The sequence below is a fragment of the Hylaeus anthracinus genome, unplaced genomic scaffold (genome assembly GCF_026225885.1).
Source record: "Hylaeus anthracinus isolate JK02 unplaced genomic scaffold, UHH_iyHylAnth1.0_haploid 3, whole genome shotgun sequence".
NCBI lineage: Eukaryota > Metazoa > Arthropoda > Insecta > Hymenoptera > Colletidae > Hylaeus > Hylaeus anthracinus.
In genome coordinates, this window is record NW_026535284.1 from 1,972,742 (window position 1) to 1,991,237 (window position 18,496).

General features: G+C 33.6%; 2 protein-coding genes across 4 annotated transcripts in view; one reads left to right on the forward strand and one right to left on the reverse strand.

Annotated features, from left to right (window-relative positions):
- LOC128894199 (uncharacterized) overlaps positions 1-18,496 on the reverse strand; it is a 294,902-nt gene that overhangs the window by 109,729 nt on the left and 166,677 nt on the right. The window lies entirely within an intron of this gene.
- The window catches only part of LOC128894245 (uncharacterized), a 34,400-nt gene that overhangs the window by 2,846 nt on the left and 13,058 nt on the right, over positions 1-18,496 (forward strand). The window contains exons 2-4 of the mRNA XM_054155887.1: positions 86-558; positions 2,364-2,646; positions 15,507-15,612. Coding sequence (XP_054011862.1) covers positions 2,401-2,646; positions 15,507-15,612 — 352 coding nt within the window. The 5' untranslated portion in view covers positions 86-558; positions 2,364-2,400. The remainder of the gene's footprint in view (positions 1-85; positions 559-2,363; positions 2,647-15,506; positions 15,613-18,496) is intronic.

Here is an 18,496-nt window from a genome sequence, read left to right on the forward strand (position 1 = left end):
TATAAAATCTATACATCGTCCGGGAGGCGTGTTATTATCGAACATTGTACAACAATTGATGACAAACGGCCAATGCATCCTTTAGGCCGGGGGATCGTAGGATGTCCGCAGTTGAAAGGCAAGTGGACGAGAGAAAGAGAAGAAGGCGAATCGAAGCGGGTAGGAGGTGTGCACACCTCTTACGAGTTTACGAGGCCTACGTCGAGCAGAACGAGCGGACAGTTACCTTTCTGTTTCGAGACCGCGAGGATCTGCTTCCCTCTAACGCGCGGGAATTCATCGGTGATATAGCTTCGCTTCTTTTCTCTTTTTCGTCAATTTCTCACGTTTTCGCTAACAACCCCCCCCCCTCTCTCCTTCTCCTCTCGAAAATTCCTTGCAAAACCCTACGCGAAAGATCGTCGACGGTGGCAAACGGATAAGATAACGTAAACGTTTAAACGTCGCTTCCGACATCTGCCTGGAAACGTTATCCACCGGCGACAGGATTCCTCGTTGAAACCTTCGCGGACAGATAGTGGATACGGTACCCTGACAGAAGGATTTTCCTCGATCGCGGTAAGCTTTTCTATCATCCTGCGTGGAGCTACAAAGATCACTCGAGCGATGTTCGCAATGCGATGGAGATACAATAAAATTTAGATCTATTTGCATGAGGTCATTAAATACCTCGAAAATAGTGTTGAAAACGTTTTAATAATTTGTATAATTGAATGAATCGAAGAGATTGCTTGTAATAATTAGAATAATTTAAGGAGTGTCTACGTTTGTAAAACTGTAAAATGAGGTGAATAGAAACAAAACTTCAAAATGTTAGATTTTGTTGTTTAATTTATGTCGTTTGCAATTGTAAAGTTATCTATGGTCCATTTTGGTTGTCTTTGTGTTTTATTAATATGTTATAATATTATGATATAATATACGTTGGTAAAACTGTAAAATGAGGTGAATAGAAACAAAACTTCAAAATGTTAGGTTTTGCTGTTTAATTTATGTTGTTTGCAATTGTAAGGTTATCTATGGTCCAGTTTGTATCTTTTCAGTGATATATGGTTGTATTGGTCTTTGTGTTTCATTAATATACCTTTTGATGAAAATTTATTACTGTTTACTTACTTTACCTACTGGCTGTTTTCATTCATCTTTAACATCTAATAAATTTCTTGCTGGGTAATTAAAAATACAGTTCAAGATAATAGTAATACCAACAATTTCAGCTATGATTCAGTATTTTCCAGTTAAAGATAAGGATATGGCAAAACTCCAAAGGTGTAAAAGTGTTTCCGTTCGCCTCATTATACGGCATTAGTTTCCATGAGACACCCTTTTCCAAAGAATCTAGTCACCGAATTGGAATTCCATCCAGGAGCTCGAGCTGTCCATTAAACATTGCTAATTTTCTATATTTTTCGTGCAACAAGGTTTCGTAACACAAAATTGACAGTTTTGGGTAGTTTACCAGGTTACTAAAAGTTTCGCGATTCCTTGGTACCATTGGCACACTCTCGCAATAGTTTTCACCGACGATCGACAGAAATGTTGATTTTTATCGCGCCACAAACGCCATCGTTCCGGTGCTGTGGATTAAATTTTGCAATAAGATAGACTGCAGCGCGTAACAATAGTAACGTTTAATAAAACGCGATCGAGCTGCCAACTTCCTGCTGCGCCGCGTTATCCTTGCATTGTTAAAATGTTTGTGACCTTTTAGCAACTCAGAGCAATCATGGACAAATTTTAATTTTCTATGTTTCGATGGACTCTTTTAGAGTTTATAGAAATAGTATTTTATTGTTAGATTCGTAGGAAATGTTCTTGTGTAATAATTGAAAACCAATACCGCCAACGTGTAGAATAGAGTTTGTATATTTATATCAAGCTTTGCTATTGAAAACAAAATACTTTTCCTATATTTGTACTATATATTTGTATATACTCTATGACTAGTTACTTTTGGATATAAATTTTATAAACATTAACAACGAAAGTCTTTTTCTTTAAATATAATCCTAAGTAGAGAAAAACGTTTTCAGTTTTTTAGCACCATGCCTTGTTTATTCTACACACTGTCGGTATTCGTTTTTAATTATTAGTCAATAATGTATTCTATAAACAATTTATTTATTCTTGGACACGTGGTAGCTCAACCTTGTAACACTATTCTTAAAGAGGATATAAAAACTATAAAACTATGTCGTAACGCAGAAAAGTAAAATCTGTCTGTGTCGATGCTCAAAAAGTTCAAGAATCATTTTGAGATGACAGATCATGAAAAGAATTATTTTTTTATATTAAAAATGATGTTCAATTGTAATTGATCGCGATTCATTCGGATTGAACCCGTCCCAATCGTTCTGTTGCAGACTGATCGGGGAGAGCGTGTTGCTCCCAATCAGCGAAATGACGCTAGTTCTGTTATCGTTCTGCACCCTGCTCGCGTGTGTCAGAGTGCAGGCCATCTCTACAGCGTGGAGACCAGCGTTTCCGGCGCCATCGACCAGTGGTTTGCACCAGGATAGTCCTCTCTTTACAACTGGGCCAACACAGTCCCTGTTCGACCTCGAGGCCCAGTCTTACTTGGGCCAGCGCGAGTTGGACAGATGCGCTCTCTACAAGGTCTCGATGAACCAGCAGTTGTACTTCGAGGTATGATCGAATAGACAATAGCAATCTCTCTACCATTGGTATGAATAAAATACATGTGTTTGAGTACTGCAAGGAGTTGTAAAGAATGCTTCTGATAAGGGGACCACGTGACGATTTAACGAGGCTTTTGTAGACAGAGAATCAAAAACAGCTGGTTTGCTCATACTCTCAATTAATTATGGCATACTGAGGAATAGAGATTAAATTTTGCACTGGCTCGCAGAGTGCTTGTGAGATATAAAGATATAAGAAACCTATAGGGTGATTCGCTTAAAGGTTAAATATCGCTTGAGGAAATGAAGCTACCGAAAAAATGTTTTTACAAAAGTTATTTGGTACAAAGAGAGACATTATATGAAACAAATCATTTTTTGCAAGTGAAATCGTGGGAGGGATCTAAGAAACGGATTTAATTTTCATAAATGATATTATAAATGATCTCATATCATAAGTTGATGAATGTTTCTAAATAAATGCTATTTTATGACGAATAAAAATATATAAGTTACGACTTTACTATTTTATTCAGAAAAAAATTATTTACTCCGTACAGTGTCTCCCTTTGTACCGAATTACTTTTGTAAAAACATTTCTTTGATAGCTTCTGTATAAGAATTATATATTATACAAGAAAGTATAAATAATGCCTCCTTATGACAAATTACAATTATTATAAACCTTTATTAAAAATTGTACATAATACTGTAGAATTTGATCAGGCACAGTTTCGTTGGTTCTTTCATTCGGGCACAGTTCCCTGGTTCTTTCATTTGTCGACGATTCGCGAATAACGGTGGTTCCACGGGGAACTCGCTTTTCGCTCGGGATGCGTTTCCTGTTTGGCCAGGGTATTTCTTCGGTTCTCGCATGCTACGAGCACGCGGCGTCACGGTTGAGATAGCCCGGTTAGACATCGCGTGTAAAATGACACGAATCGCGGCGCTGCAACGAAAGCAGGAGAAAACGGCGTACGCGAGGACGGCACGCGAGCGTGCTCCATCGAGATCGACCGACTTCGCTCTTCGATCAAGGTTAACGGAAATGAAAAAGACATTCTCCGTGGCGATTCGAGGCGCGTCCACCGGACGGACGATCTTATCACATCAAACGGAACGCAGTCCACGTTCAAGTGCATTGGGCTCTCGCGAAATCAGAGTGTAGGAGTCACTTTCTACCTTTGTCGGGCGATCTCAGGCGATTCTGTGGCTCTTACATAGGGCAGGTGGCTTAAAATGGATACACGAATGACTCGGTTAGTCTTGGTGATAGATAATAATGATTCAAATGAATCTTGTTTAGTTTCAAGGAAAGCATAATATTTGTTATATGTACATATATATAAAACTGACGTTATGTATACGTACATACACGTTATATACGTATATATATGAGGATTAATTCCTAATCCACTTAACTTCTTTTTCCACTGTGTAATATTCCACTCCATAACATAAATTATAATTGGTATTCAAAGAGTGTTGGATACACAGTTATGTATCTCTTATGTATTACTCGAAATTTGTATGTACATATAATACATAGATACAAATTTCCCACTAACAAACTAACTTTTTTTTCACTGTAAAATGTTCCATTCTATAACACAGATTTTAATTTATATTTAAAGAGTGCTGAATAGACGGTAGTGTATCTCTTATTTATTATTCAAAATTTAGCCTATTTCTAATGAAAGCTACAAACATAACGATTTGCTGTACAGTAAACTATACAGCTGTGTTGACACGATTGTTTGAACGATATTTCTGCAGTATGTTTGTGGTTTATTGTAATTGTACATCCAGAGAAATATATATGTATGTGTGTGTGCATTTTTGATATCTAAATAAATGTTTCATTATATTGTAAATGTGTACATAATAAACTTTATACATATACATATATTCATAACGGAACATTTATTTAAAAACATGAAATCTGTCGTTTAATTTATACAAATTTCTTCGATAAACATAGAGGGATACGTATACCTACGGGACTGTCTGTATATAAAGACAATTTACCAGTACCTCTTGCAGTTCTCTTTAAAAATAAGTTAATATGTATTTACAAATATCTCTTACATTTCATAATTACGAGCAATATTTTTGTAGATGGAGATATAGAGGAGATAGTAAGATTAAATTCTTTTTTTAATATGGTATTATCAACTTTATATTTTAAAATTTGGTAGAATATTGCTTTCTGAGAATAAAAATATTGTGAAATATTTATTTTATAACTAATTGTTTCTGAGGTATTCGACTACCAAAATATTGAATTTGAAACTTTAACCTCTTGGAGGATATTGACACTTATGTATATGTTTACTTTTACATCAAAAGTACCGTTATTTATGATCATGATACCTGAGAATTAAATTAATTAGAACTAAAAAATATACGATATTGAAGTGTGGCAGCATATACTCTATACATTCCATATTGTTGTTAAACGAATTAAATAAAACGAATTATACAAAATTTTTGTTATAAAAAACCTAGAATTTAAAAGTCGTCCTTCAAGGGGTTAATGAATAGAATTTTCCTCAAATTTACTCCTTTCCTACCCTTTGACTCAATTTTACTCTACCAAGTCGAGATAAATGACAACGTGGATACCTATGTGTTTCTCCTACGTTAAGAGCTCGCGCTGTCACGCGAAGAAAATGCTAGATGGGTATAAAAACGCAGTAACGCTCACGTTCAGTGATGCTCGACAGTCGTAGTTGTGGCGAAAACAACATTATAATTTTACTGTTGAATGTGAGCGTCGTGTAGTTTAAGCGAGTGTGAGAAGTCTACATCGGAAATGTATTCTTCTTGAGAATTTCTCTGGATGGACCATTTACTACGAAGCAAATAAACATACTGCACGAATATCGTTAAAACCATCGTGTCAACGCAATTGTATACATTACTGCACAACAAATCGTTATGTTTGTAGCTTTTGTTAGAAATAGGCTAAATTGTTATCTATATACAAATTCCGAATTATAAATAAGAAATACATAACCGTTTATTCATCACTCTTTAAATATAGATTAAAATTTCTGTTATAGAGTGGAATATTACATACTGGAAAAAGAAGTTATAATAGTTCGATCAGTGTTAAGTAGATTAAGAAATAGTCTTCGATCGACTAAACGACATAAATAAGTTACAAAATATTGGTTCAGATCACAATCTGCTATACGAATCAAATTTTACCTATTACTGGCCTCTACACCGCTTGTTACGGACATTAAGCATACCTTCTTGTCAAACTACTCGTTACTACGAACCTGTTTGCCTATCCTCGTCTTGGTCTTGGAAAGCTATTCTAAACCACAAACATGAGTTTATTTCTCCATCAATTAGTTACAAAAGAGATTGAAAAGTCCTTCTCTGAATTGAATTAAGAAATGTCTTGTTATGTATCCAGTATAACTAAACGCTGGATTTATTCAATTACGTATGGCGAGTTTTTATTAACTAGTTTAATAATTCATGTAATGCAATTGGGTAGAAGTAAGATGTAGGTAATACTGGTATTAAAAAGATCAAACATTTTAATTTTTAGCCCTTCAGAAAGAGTAATTCTTTATTGTGCTTAATAATTATGCCTTTGCTACAACTTACTTTTTAATATACAGGGAATAGTATGTTGCAGCAATATATGACATTCTAATCTGCTGGTGTGTGGTCGAGGTCAACTGTTAAAAGTTTTAACTGTTCAGTGGATATTAGAAAGGAACTTGTTAGAAAGAATGTCATATGATCCATTAAGAATATATGTATATACTTTTAAGTATAATAAAGAAGCATGTTTCCTAAAGAGAATTTTCACATAAGAATTGAAAAGTTCAATTTCTAATATTTTTCATGTAAACAATACCTAGATCTTGTTACCACTAAATCACCTTGCACCGCTTAGGTAGAATGATATCAGTTACGAAGATTACAATTACTCTAATCTAAAAATGTGTTTATTGCATTTTCTATACGTTCTTGATTTATTCTTTGTTTTTCTTTTTTTTTTTTTTTGGTGGTATAGATGCTTTGTAGATTAAGAATTAATGATATTGCAACATCTGTGACTTTAACTTCCTTTAGAGTTATTCATTTTTATATTACTATCATTAAAGTCTTTGTATACAGTGTACGTTTATTATGATACAAAATATAATTTTGCAACGGTCAGTTATGGTCAGAGACTGCTTTCTATACCTAATCTTCAAGTCATTGCTCAAACAAACTAATAAACACTATAAAACACAATCTTCGTCTTCTACTTTCTCTTTCTCCATCTTCCTCTCGCAATGGCACGGTCATTGCCAATGCTTATTGGATATTTTTTTATACGAGATTATCTGGTTGAATATCACATCAGGATATATAAAATATATAACTGATTGAACATATAACTAATTAAATAGACATAGTAATCGAGCTACATATATAAGTTGTTTATTATGAAAGTGGTGTAAGTAATTTTTTTTTTTTATATACAGGTTCGGCAGGCAATGCTTAAAATAGATTGATGTTATCTGTAGAAGAGTTTCAATGTTAAGGTGGTAACATTTCCTTACCAACACAAGTTGCTCAAATAAATTGATAGTGACATAAAACGTTTATTATAACAATGATGTAAATCCCATAAACTCGAATAGTCTCATGTTTATAGGATAGATGTGGATGTAGGAACAACATTATATTCTTAGATAATATACCTATGATACCTAATAAACCTATAATATATAATATTAGCAAAATATTACATGTAGAAATTAATTTTGTGCCTTTATATTCATTCATTTATAACTCCAGTTTAACACGTTCCGTGCAAAGCCGTTTTTTCCTGACGTGATCTCCAGGTCATTTGGTGTTTTGATTAAAAATTGATATATTATCACACAATATGTCATTACATCATCAATCCATAAGTAATTAATTGTTTAGACTAGTATTAGACGAGTTTAGACACCGTGTACCATTTATGGCACATTCATATTTTCATAAACACAGAGAAAGAATTGAAACTTAAATGAAAGTACGTCTTAAACTTTATATATACATCAATAGATCTATATATATATTCTATTCTATAAGATTTAGAATGGAATAGACTCTCATAGATTTTCTCATATTATTATTTGCTATAAATGCATAAACATTCGTGGTCTATTAATCACATTCTTCATATCGTTTCACGAAACGTGAAATCTTCTGTATATGATATTTTCAAATAAATAAAATAATTCAACTAAATAGTTCAGCGTACTAATGCATACTAGAGAAACTTTAAAAGACTCCGTTCATGCGACCACACGTGCGTTGATGTAATCGTCAATCGGTTTGCGCATCGCACTGCATTTCACCAGTCGGAAATCGAAGTGCTCCTACACATTCGCGATAGTACAGACAAGTCTCTTTCATGTTAGCGAATTCTATGGGAAAAAAGATCACTCTATCATCAGTGGAGAATGTACAACATCGAGTACATGGAATGTGGATAGTGCAAGTAGTTTTTGCTCGGTTGCAGGTCTTACGAAGACTGAGTGAAATGTCTGACTTAATACAACTTCTAATCCCTTCCTAGACTGATCCTTCTTTCTTTCTGCGATAGTTAAGCCAGTTTTTGCAAAATCATATTATTTGAAATAGTATTGAAGAAATTGTTACGGTTCAAATATTACATTTCTACAATGTGAAGCATTAGAATGTGAAGTTAGAATAATGAAGTTATCTTCAATGTGAGTATACATAATGTTACTTTGCTATTCAGTTAGTGTACATGAAATATCGTTTTTTCAGTGTTTTTAATAATAGGAAAAAATATACTGTAAGACTAGTATATTAAATATTAAAGACGGTTAGAATAGGAACATTAGCACCTCATTATCAACAATTATAAATACTCGGAATATTTGCGCAATTTTTTTGGATGAGTATAAACTTGGGAAAACGACAGTGAAAATTGTTGTAAACATAAAACATAACATTTGGAGAAGGTTATGTGAATATAAAAACAATTCAACGCTGATTTATAAAATACAAGGCCAGTAAAGTTTCATTACAAAATGAACTGTTTCATCATTTCTTTCTACCGTTTCATAGTAGAATTAATCCAGAATCTTATTGCAATGACATAGAAGAAATGCATCTAAAATTCATAAAAAAAAAAAAAAATTATATAGAAATGATTTCAATTAAGTACACAATGTTGTAAAAATATTTTATATAGTTTTATTTCTATAAACGATATTTCATATATATATCAACACAATATTTAATTTGTTTTTAAGAAATATTGTAGACTTGTTTGCATGACTACGGGCAAAAATCTGATATACAAAGGATTAAACCAGCCAATGTAAAATGCCTCAAACAAAACTAATATTCGAATACAGACAAAAATCGAGAAGTATTCCCAGTTCTAGTGGGAACGTGGCTAATGCATTCAGTGCGCCTGCGTGATGGACCCTTAAGCAGCAGTGAAAATCAAGCCTTTTCTCATGGTTAACACTAACTAAGGCTTCCTGGTATAAGCCGTGACCCTTTGGGTGAGCCATTCCCACCTTTCGCCAACATTGTAGCTAGTTTCAAGGGTTAAATGACATAATGATACGTCAGTACTGACATAACTGCTGTTCTGCTTCTATCGGTACAAAATACGGATTTGTAAAAAATTGTATTCTTAAAATCCTTAGAATATTTAAAAATATTTTGCGAAAGGATTTTTCGAAATTCAAACAATTTAAGGAATTATAGAAGCTTTTGCTAAACAGTACACATAGTATATTTTGAATTTCGTGTCGTCGAATAAGCCAATTATATCGGCGATGGGGACACAACAATATACCGCAGTACATGCGGTATATTATTATTATGATGATAAATTGCTGTATATTCTCTAAAGATGTAGATATTTTTTTTCAGACTTCTTTTTTTAATTTTCTCCACATAAAAAAGTCCAGAGGAGTTAAACACAGTTTACAGGACCGTTTCACCTAATCCAGTGACCTTAAAAAATGTCGTTTAACGCAATTCTGCTTGTGCTGGTGAAACATAATCTGTTGGGAAACCAACTCCACAATTTTTTTATAAAACAGACAAACCGATCGTCAAAAATACTTACAGCTAAAGAGGATATGTAGCAACGTATCATCGTCACATGTAAACAAGTACTTAATTCCTGTGACACTACAAGCAGTACACCTTGCGTTACAAAATCGGTTTCTAAAATGTACTAATGAAAATGGTCACCACGTCGAACATTTATTATGAGTAGCAATAAACTTTTGTTGATAACTAGCAATTGGAAATGTCGTTCATTATATCTCAAGCAAAGCTATCATTCCTCGGTATATTTGAAAAATATTTAAACTTTATTCTTTAAACTTTAGGCATGAAAAATACATTTTTATTTAGTATTCGATTCTGTACCGACCCGTGAAATAAAAAGTTCAACATTCCATTTAACAAATCGTGGTGACCTTGATATCTCTATTGAAAATAATGTTGGTGATAAAGCAATTCATAGAAACCTACGTGTCCTTCCAAACGATGCAATTTTTGTACGAAGAAATTTGGGTGTAACAGTTTGTTAAAAGTTATTTAAAATGACAAAGTTAGGCTTCTCATCCTAGTGCATTCGTGTGTCACTTAATCCCTGAAGAAGCTAGTTGCAGAAAGGAAGGAGTATGTACCGAAAAGACATGGCTCACATGCGGAAGTTTTAATTACTATCAACCACGACGAACCGGGCCGTGAAAGCTTCAAATATCTCAAGCCTTTTCTCATATTACGTGTGACGATTTCGCCCGCACAATGAGTTTTTTATAACGACGTCGTTTCCGACCACTTTCCAAAGATACCACAGCGCAGGTGTCGATTTGTGTTACGTAATCTATAACGCGTAACCGTCACCGAGAATGGAATTACGGCAAAGACCTTGTTCTAGCGAAATTGGTAAACCTCGCGAGAGATCAAGCGTCGTTCGCGCGCACGAAGGATCGCTGCGTGTGAAACTCGAAAGTTGCGTAACGAGCCGGGAAAACGGAAACTACTTTTCTGAAACGGGAATCGATTCGATCGATCGAAACATCGTGTTTTCTTCATTTTTTGCGCATGACTGTGAAACATCCGATGATATCGCCTAATTAGGAAGCAATTAATTCTTATCTGTACGCTGAACACATTACGTGTGCTGGGAACTTGTAAAAAGGAGGAGAAATGGCACAGAAAGAAATATTGATTTGGTTCGCGGTAAATTTTGAAATTGTTGAACACTCTTTACCGCTAAAAGGAAAATAATGGAACCCAGGTACTGAAATAAAGAATAATTCTACAATACATTTAATGAAAATTAGTTACAGGATGGTACAGAATTAAAACAGAGTGGACGCGTTTATTAACATGTGCTACCACAGACCGTATATACTCAACGACTATAGAGTCAAATTATAGTGCGTATTCCGTGTAATCGTTGGAAGTACATTACTTTTATCTGTATTTATATTGGTGTTCTATTGTCCTTTACTGTTTACGTACATCGATGTGTTCCTTTACAGATCCAACACATCAATAACACATCTTCCTTTCCTCATTATGGAATGCTAATATACAGAGTGTCCCATAAATGTTGGAGGTCCTTGAAAGTGGTAATTCGGAGGGTGATTTGAAACAACTTTTTCCTTAGCGAAAATGTTATCCGAGGCTTCGTTAATGAGATATTAACAGAAAACTCTACCAATCAGAGCGCGAGTATGCCGTTGGAGCGGCCACAGTAGAATAGGCTACGCGTCAGACGGCCGCAGTAGTATAGGCTACGCTCTACCGACGTACTCGCGCTCGGATTGGTCGGAGTTTTCTGTTGATATCTCCTTAACAAGTTCCTTGCACAACATTTTCGCTAAGGAAAAAGTTGTTTTAAATCACCATCACTTTCAAGAACCTTCAACATTTTTGGGATACCCTGTATATATATATTTTTTTTTTCAACAGTAAAACATTATTTCTTTTTCTTTATAAAGAGTATAGCCAGATAGGAGAATTAAATGTATCTCTAAACCAAATTCGACTTGCGATGGGTCATTCGATAGCATAAAAAACTAACTATTTGGGCCAAGTTTCAAGTCTGTATCTCAACTGGAAGAGAATTAAAAGAGAAAAAAGCAAGAACAAATTTTTGCTCAATTTCTCTGACATTGTTAGATGTCCTCGGGGGCTGTAGCTATGTTTGATTGTAAACACAGTATGGATTTAGCAATCTCGAGGTACCCGAGTTATAGAGGGACCAGTGGGTCCTAACAGACTACTCGCATCCATAATGGAGTTGCCAGAAAATTATGAAGAAAGGTATGTAGGGAAATGGAAATGCAAAGTAATATAAAGCAAGAATTAACACACTACCTACCATTAAATGTTTGCGAGAAAAGTTCCTTTGGTACCGTGTGAAATTCGAAATAATCAAAAACAGGGTGTCCCGCTTTTCGAGGAACCGTGAGAAATCTGAATAAAACAGCTTTTTATTACCGTAAAATTTAATATTATTTCTAGAAATATAGTTTTAGTATTTATAATGAGTTGGATAATTAGAGTATTTAGTATTTTATTTTTGTATGATACTTTTGTAAACACTCTTCGATATGTAGCGGTATCTAACAAGTTTTGCACATGTATGTACTTGGTTTCCTTATCTTATGAGCGGAACATACTCTGCAATTTCTTCTAACGAGTTTGTTAGCCTTATCGCCGGAAATTTTTACCACCTCATGTTGTTTGATAGAACCAAATAGTCGACCTTGTAGATCAAACCGGAATATTCTTGTAAAAGAAGTACTAGGTGTATTAGTTTCCACATCTTCGTCACAGTAGGAGTTGAGACAGCCGTGACTCGGCAAGAGTGAGCAAAAAATTAGAAAATTGTAATTGTTTGTCAGGATTTAAAGTTTCGAAGATTAATAAATGCATTTACAAGTCCACAATTAAATAAATGGATAGTAGTATGAAAGATACCGATCAGCAAGGTCTATACCGCCCATGAAATTATTATGATCAATGCTTATTGGTTTTTTTATCGAAAGACCCGTTTCCATCTTTCTTCCCTGTATCATGAAGCCATGATTGATGAATTGTTGAAATCATCGTGACTTTCTTATTTTTGTTGGATTTCCACATTTCCAGCAGTACTTGTCCTTTCCGGTGATATATATATTCAATTACATTTAGTTTTATTTGTTTGTTTTTTGTTTTGTTTGGTTGTTTTGATGTACAAATGTATGCACACGGTAGGTAATGTGTTAAATGAATGTAAAGAAGAAATAAATGTACTTACATTGTTAGGTGAACAATTTTGAAAAAAACCTTGAAACTTGACACGAATTATTCTTTTTTTATACTATTGAATGACCTGTTAGTTTGGTTTAGGGGTTTATTTGATGCCTGTAACCAGCTATACCCTTTATAAAATTTAAAAAGCTGCAAATCCAAATGATTGAGAAGCTATTTAACACATAGTACCTATTCAAGATTGAAATTTATGTCATATTAACTAGCATGACTTTACAACTCGAGAAATGTCCATAATCGGAAGTTCAACATACTTGTGGTTTAATGCATCCACTTTTGCGCAAGATACGACCATTTAATAACACGATACACCCGTCTTAAAAAAAATTTCAGATTTTAACGAGGAAGCTCGTTGAGTCTAAATGGCAAACCAACAATAAAGTAATCAATTTGTTGGCGATAGCGAGAGAGAGTACAGCGAGCTGACGGGAACCGGAAAGAATGTAACGCGCATGCAGCTGTAAAATGAGCTCGAAGCGCCAGCAGACTGTCGGGTTGCCTTTCGCGGCGATTTCTGATCAGACCCGATCCTCGATCGCGGAAAGAATTACGAGCAAATACGTCGCGAGTGCGCAATCCGAACGTACGGTAATCGATGTTGCGATTAATTATCGCGGGAACAGGTTGGAAATCAACTCTCGAGTTATGCGACCCAAGACGCAGTAATCGAAGAGTCCAAGGGAAGAACGATTATACATAGTTACACGAAGTAAAAGTTCTAGTATTAGAAAACGAAACTTCGTGAACTCCTTTTCACTAGACACGACACATTATTTAAAGCCTTGTCGACCGGCTGTTCAAAGCCAAAACTATTCCGTGCAGGTGGCTACTTTCCTACAATTGAATATAAAATGAAAATATCTAAGTAAATTTCAAAAAACTTTATTTAGATATATATTTAATAAATGTCTCGACTATGGTATAGAAAATAGGATTTATCTATATGTATCACCCCTGGTGAACAAGTTTTCGGTTAGACACTTTAATAGAAAACTTTTTAAAAATATTCATGTTTTACAGTACCTAGTAATTTATTATCATACTAGTTAATCCCGGCGAACGTTGTTTCATCTCATTCTTAAATGTTTTTTCGTTATTTAAACCACTTTATTGAAGAAAGAAAATACCGTTTTTATGAACTACATACGACAATACAATAATATTCATACGTTAATGTTAATCAAAGTGATTTATTTAAAGTATAACTGTATAAGCGTGAGTTATATGACACAGGAAAGAGTTGGAATACTATATATTCTATATCAGAATGTTAATTCGGAAACATACATTTATGTATTAAAACATTTTTTTAATTCTAATCATAGAAAACTAATTTGAAAATTCTTCAGACTATTCTTTTCAAAATGTTAATGCCACCTGTCACCGCAACAAAATAGTCAAACACTATTTACAACAGAATCGTACTAAAGCAATGAAATGGTAAGTGAAAAGCCCCAATCTGAACCTCATTGAAGACATATGGGAATAATTAAAGAAACTACACTTCGTAAAAAAAGATCACAAAGTAAAGATAAACATCGACAAGTTATAAAAACATTCTGGACAGAAATGTTAACTACAAATTGTAAAAATCTTATAACTTCAATGTCACAATGTACTAAAGCAGTAACATGTACGAGAGGGAACATAACAAAATATTAATATTTATAAATAATCCCGTATGAATTTAAGTTACTAAATCAGATCGAAAACTATTTTCCTCGATTTCTATCGATCGTAAATTTTTTCTCATGTAATATTTTGTTTGTTTGATTTTTTCTTTTTGATAATAAATTAGAATTAATGTATTGTAGTGTTATTTATTTTAAATTACGTTCCCCTCGCTGTCTACTAATTTCAATCACGTTCGATAACATTTTATAATTTTAAAACATGAATGTTCTTAGTTAGTTTCCTATTTTGTTATTTAATCGAAACCTTATTGGCAGAGTGTTTTATATGCAATGATACACAGTAAGTTTTCTAAATACATATATCCAATTGCTACTATTTTCGTTAAACTTGGCCTTGCATTTTTTTGCATAACTGCAAAGGTAAATCTTTAACAGACAGAAAAAGCAAGAATGGCGTCTTAGAATTACAGTAAAATATTAAGTAAGTCTATCTTAATTAATATAATTATAAATACATACGACCCAGAGCGCTGCTATAAAAACCTATTCTGCTCTCAGGCTTCGAAGCTGCATAAACTAAAATAAGTGCAACCAACATACTCGTGTCGGTCAACAAAGTGTCAATATTCTTTTCTTCTAGAATTGTTTAAAAATCATTAGATGAATGCATTTTGTGATCACTTTCGTAGATTGATTAGGAATTATTATTTCAATAGTATTCTGAGGATGGTTTTAAACTAAAGAATCGAAAATTTGAATATTTATTATATGGAATTATATCTATAATGTTTTCTAAAATTTGTCTAACAATCTTCGTAATTCTTCGAATGTATAAAAATTGTTTTCTCGCTAATAATGTACAGCATATGTAACATTCATCGTTTCTGCTTCACAGTACATTCAATACAAGACTGATCTGCCGGATATAAAGGAGTTTACTCTGTGCGCTTGGACCAAATTCACCAACCACTCGAACGACCATCCTATATTTTCGTACGCAGGTGAGTTCGAGCAATACTCGTTTCTTTCTCCTTTCACCTCTTCATACTTTTTTCTTTTACCCTGTGCACGCGTGATCGAGACACGAGAAAGCGAAAGTCCGTCGGTCTTTTTGATTCGTGCGATTCACTGCGTGGGTTAGTATGAAAAATGAAATCCTTATCCGATTGAGTCTGAAGAGTTTCGCGAGTTTCTTTTCCAATGATCGCCACTATCTCCTTAGCCCCCATCTTACCTTATTTCTTAGCTTTCAAATTTATTCGAATAATGGATGGCGATTTATTTGCAACATTTATTCGATTTAACGCAGTGGTTACACATTATATGAAATAAATTTTACCAGTTAATGGTCGGAACAAATAAACGGTATACACTTATTCATATTTTATATCATTTTCATTTATTTTAAATAGTTTTGTATTCTTTAATTTGAACATCTTGTTATATCCTTCATTGAAACAATGTACAAAATAGAGTGTTTTTTCTTATATTAAACTCTTGGATTAGCTCATTAAAAACTGGAATATTGAATCAAATTTACTATCTTTTTAAAAAATATTCAATGTTGTTGAGTACAAAATGTTCCTGATAATATTATATAAATAATTTTAACGAGACGGAATATATTTCTCTTTTTCTATCCATATTAATGAGTCCATTAATCACAATACAAGAATCTACTTTAAAAGCAGCACGATAAACTGATGATTTAATTAGCTACGATCAATTTACGTAAACATAAAGTGACACACTGAACAGCGGATGTTATATTCGTTATAATTGAAACAAACACGTAACAGATTAAACGCACGCGAGTACTTTCTTTTACGAAGCTTTGCTGGATAAATACACGCTGTTCGTTTCATCAGAGATCTGATCATCAGATTATCGTCACGTTGTTACCTCGCGTGTAATGTTACACAATAATTGGAATGATGGAATGAAATCCCAACTTTGTTATGCTTACAATATTTTCCTATATTTGTTATTTCTTAAGAAATTTAATTATATAGTTTGTCTAACAAAACCGCGACCGTTAACATTTTTAAATGGTACTCGTTACACAGAAAATTGTACAAGTGTTTAATACCTGAGCAATTTCCCTACGATGCATAATAGAACAACAATTATTTGTCATTAAACGGTTGTAAAAAGATCGACAGGATCAACAATGTCGTGTAATGAAAGTGTAAAGCATATACAACGGTCAAAGACATTTGCATATAAGTAAATTAAACATTTTGAAGAAACAAAGTATCGATGACCTTTCAAAACGTGGCTCGATGCGCAAAACCACTCCTAAGCAGGATAAACAAATCGCGGAAATATTTTTGCCGAGTTCTCAACTTTTATTGCGTGATAAGTAAGTAAAATTGGAGGAAAAAAGGTGTAAATATATGTTGTAAAACAATTCAAAGTCACCTATATAAAACATAAAATATCGAAGCACAATGACGAAATCTGAACTGTTCGAAAACAGAAAAATACGTAGAGAACAGAAAGTCGTGAACACGTGAAAATTTAGATCGTTATGAACGAACAAAATTTTTTCTGTTCTTCAATATAAAACTGAAGGTTCGTAGAAAATATATGAATGATGTGGAGGTCCCCCTAGGGAGGAATACCCTGAGAACTAATAAAAAGTGTGCCTCAAACGTCATACTAATACAAATACGCTGTAGCACTAATCCAATAGTATATGTATATCCCTTTTTATTTTTTTTAAACAAGAAGTTTTAAAGTATGGCGGTCACGCTCTTATTAGACGCTCTTTTAGTGTTCACCTCTCGAATACGATTGTCGATAGATAAGAACAAAACCGTGCATAATGTTTGTCATAGAGGTCGATTCGTGTGCCAAGTTCTATCAACATCGCTAATTGTCAATTGGGTCATTTTCCTTGTTAGTCATGGTAGACTTAACAGAGTTCTCTGTTAGATTCAAATCAGGTCGCGAGCCACATTAAATCACTCGGCGAGGCATTCAGTGTGCATCTCTGCTCTAGCCTCTCGATTCATTGCTGCAACTCGCCCTCAATCTACGCTCATAATTCTGAACCTCGAAGGCAAACTACGCCAAGTTCAAATTATGGAAATTTAGGGTAAACGCGTCGAATCATTTAACATGATAAAATTGTGAAACGTTTGTCGTCGACATCGATTGGATATATGTTGAGAAGCGTGAAATAAATAATGCGACCTGCGTCTGAGACAGACCTGGGCATGTTTGAAATGATACATTATTTGAAATACCATTTCAATGTTATCGACGTTACTTATTAATATTATTTGTTATTTGAAATAATATTTGAAATAACACGTTATTTTACTTTGTAATTGTTTTCATATCTGTGATCACTTTTGAAATAACATTATTTAGGATATTATATCAAATAATGTATTATTTTATTTTACAATTACTCGAGATAATCGTTTGAAATAATTGTGAAATTTTGTTTGGAAAATGATATCAGGTAGAATCGCAAATACGTGACGATATCGAATTTGGAAGTAATGAAGATGAAATTGCAAAGAATTCCACGTTTTTGATTCAAACTTCAAAAGAAATGAATTTATTGACATTTTTACAAGATAAAAAGGCTGATCTGTCTATGTTTAATGATCATCCGATTATAAAAGACGATTTTCAGAGGTAGAAGTCATTATCAAGGGAACGATTATTTTCTTCCGCGACAATATGCAAGCCACCCGATCATTTTCTTTGAATTTTCATTGCAAAGAAAATTCTGTGCAGACTTTTTGAAAAATGAGTTTTATTCAAAACAAAGTGCTGTAAACATTTTTTTTTTTTAAATTAAATTTGGAATTAAGAAATAAGAAAATAATTCATTGTTTGAAATAGTTATTATTTCAAATGACTTGATAT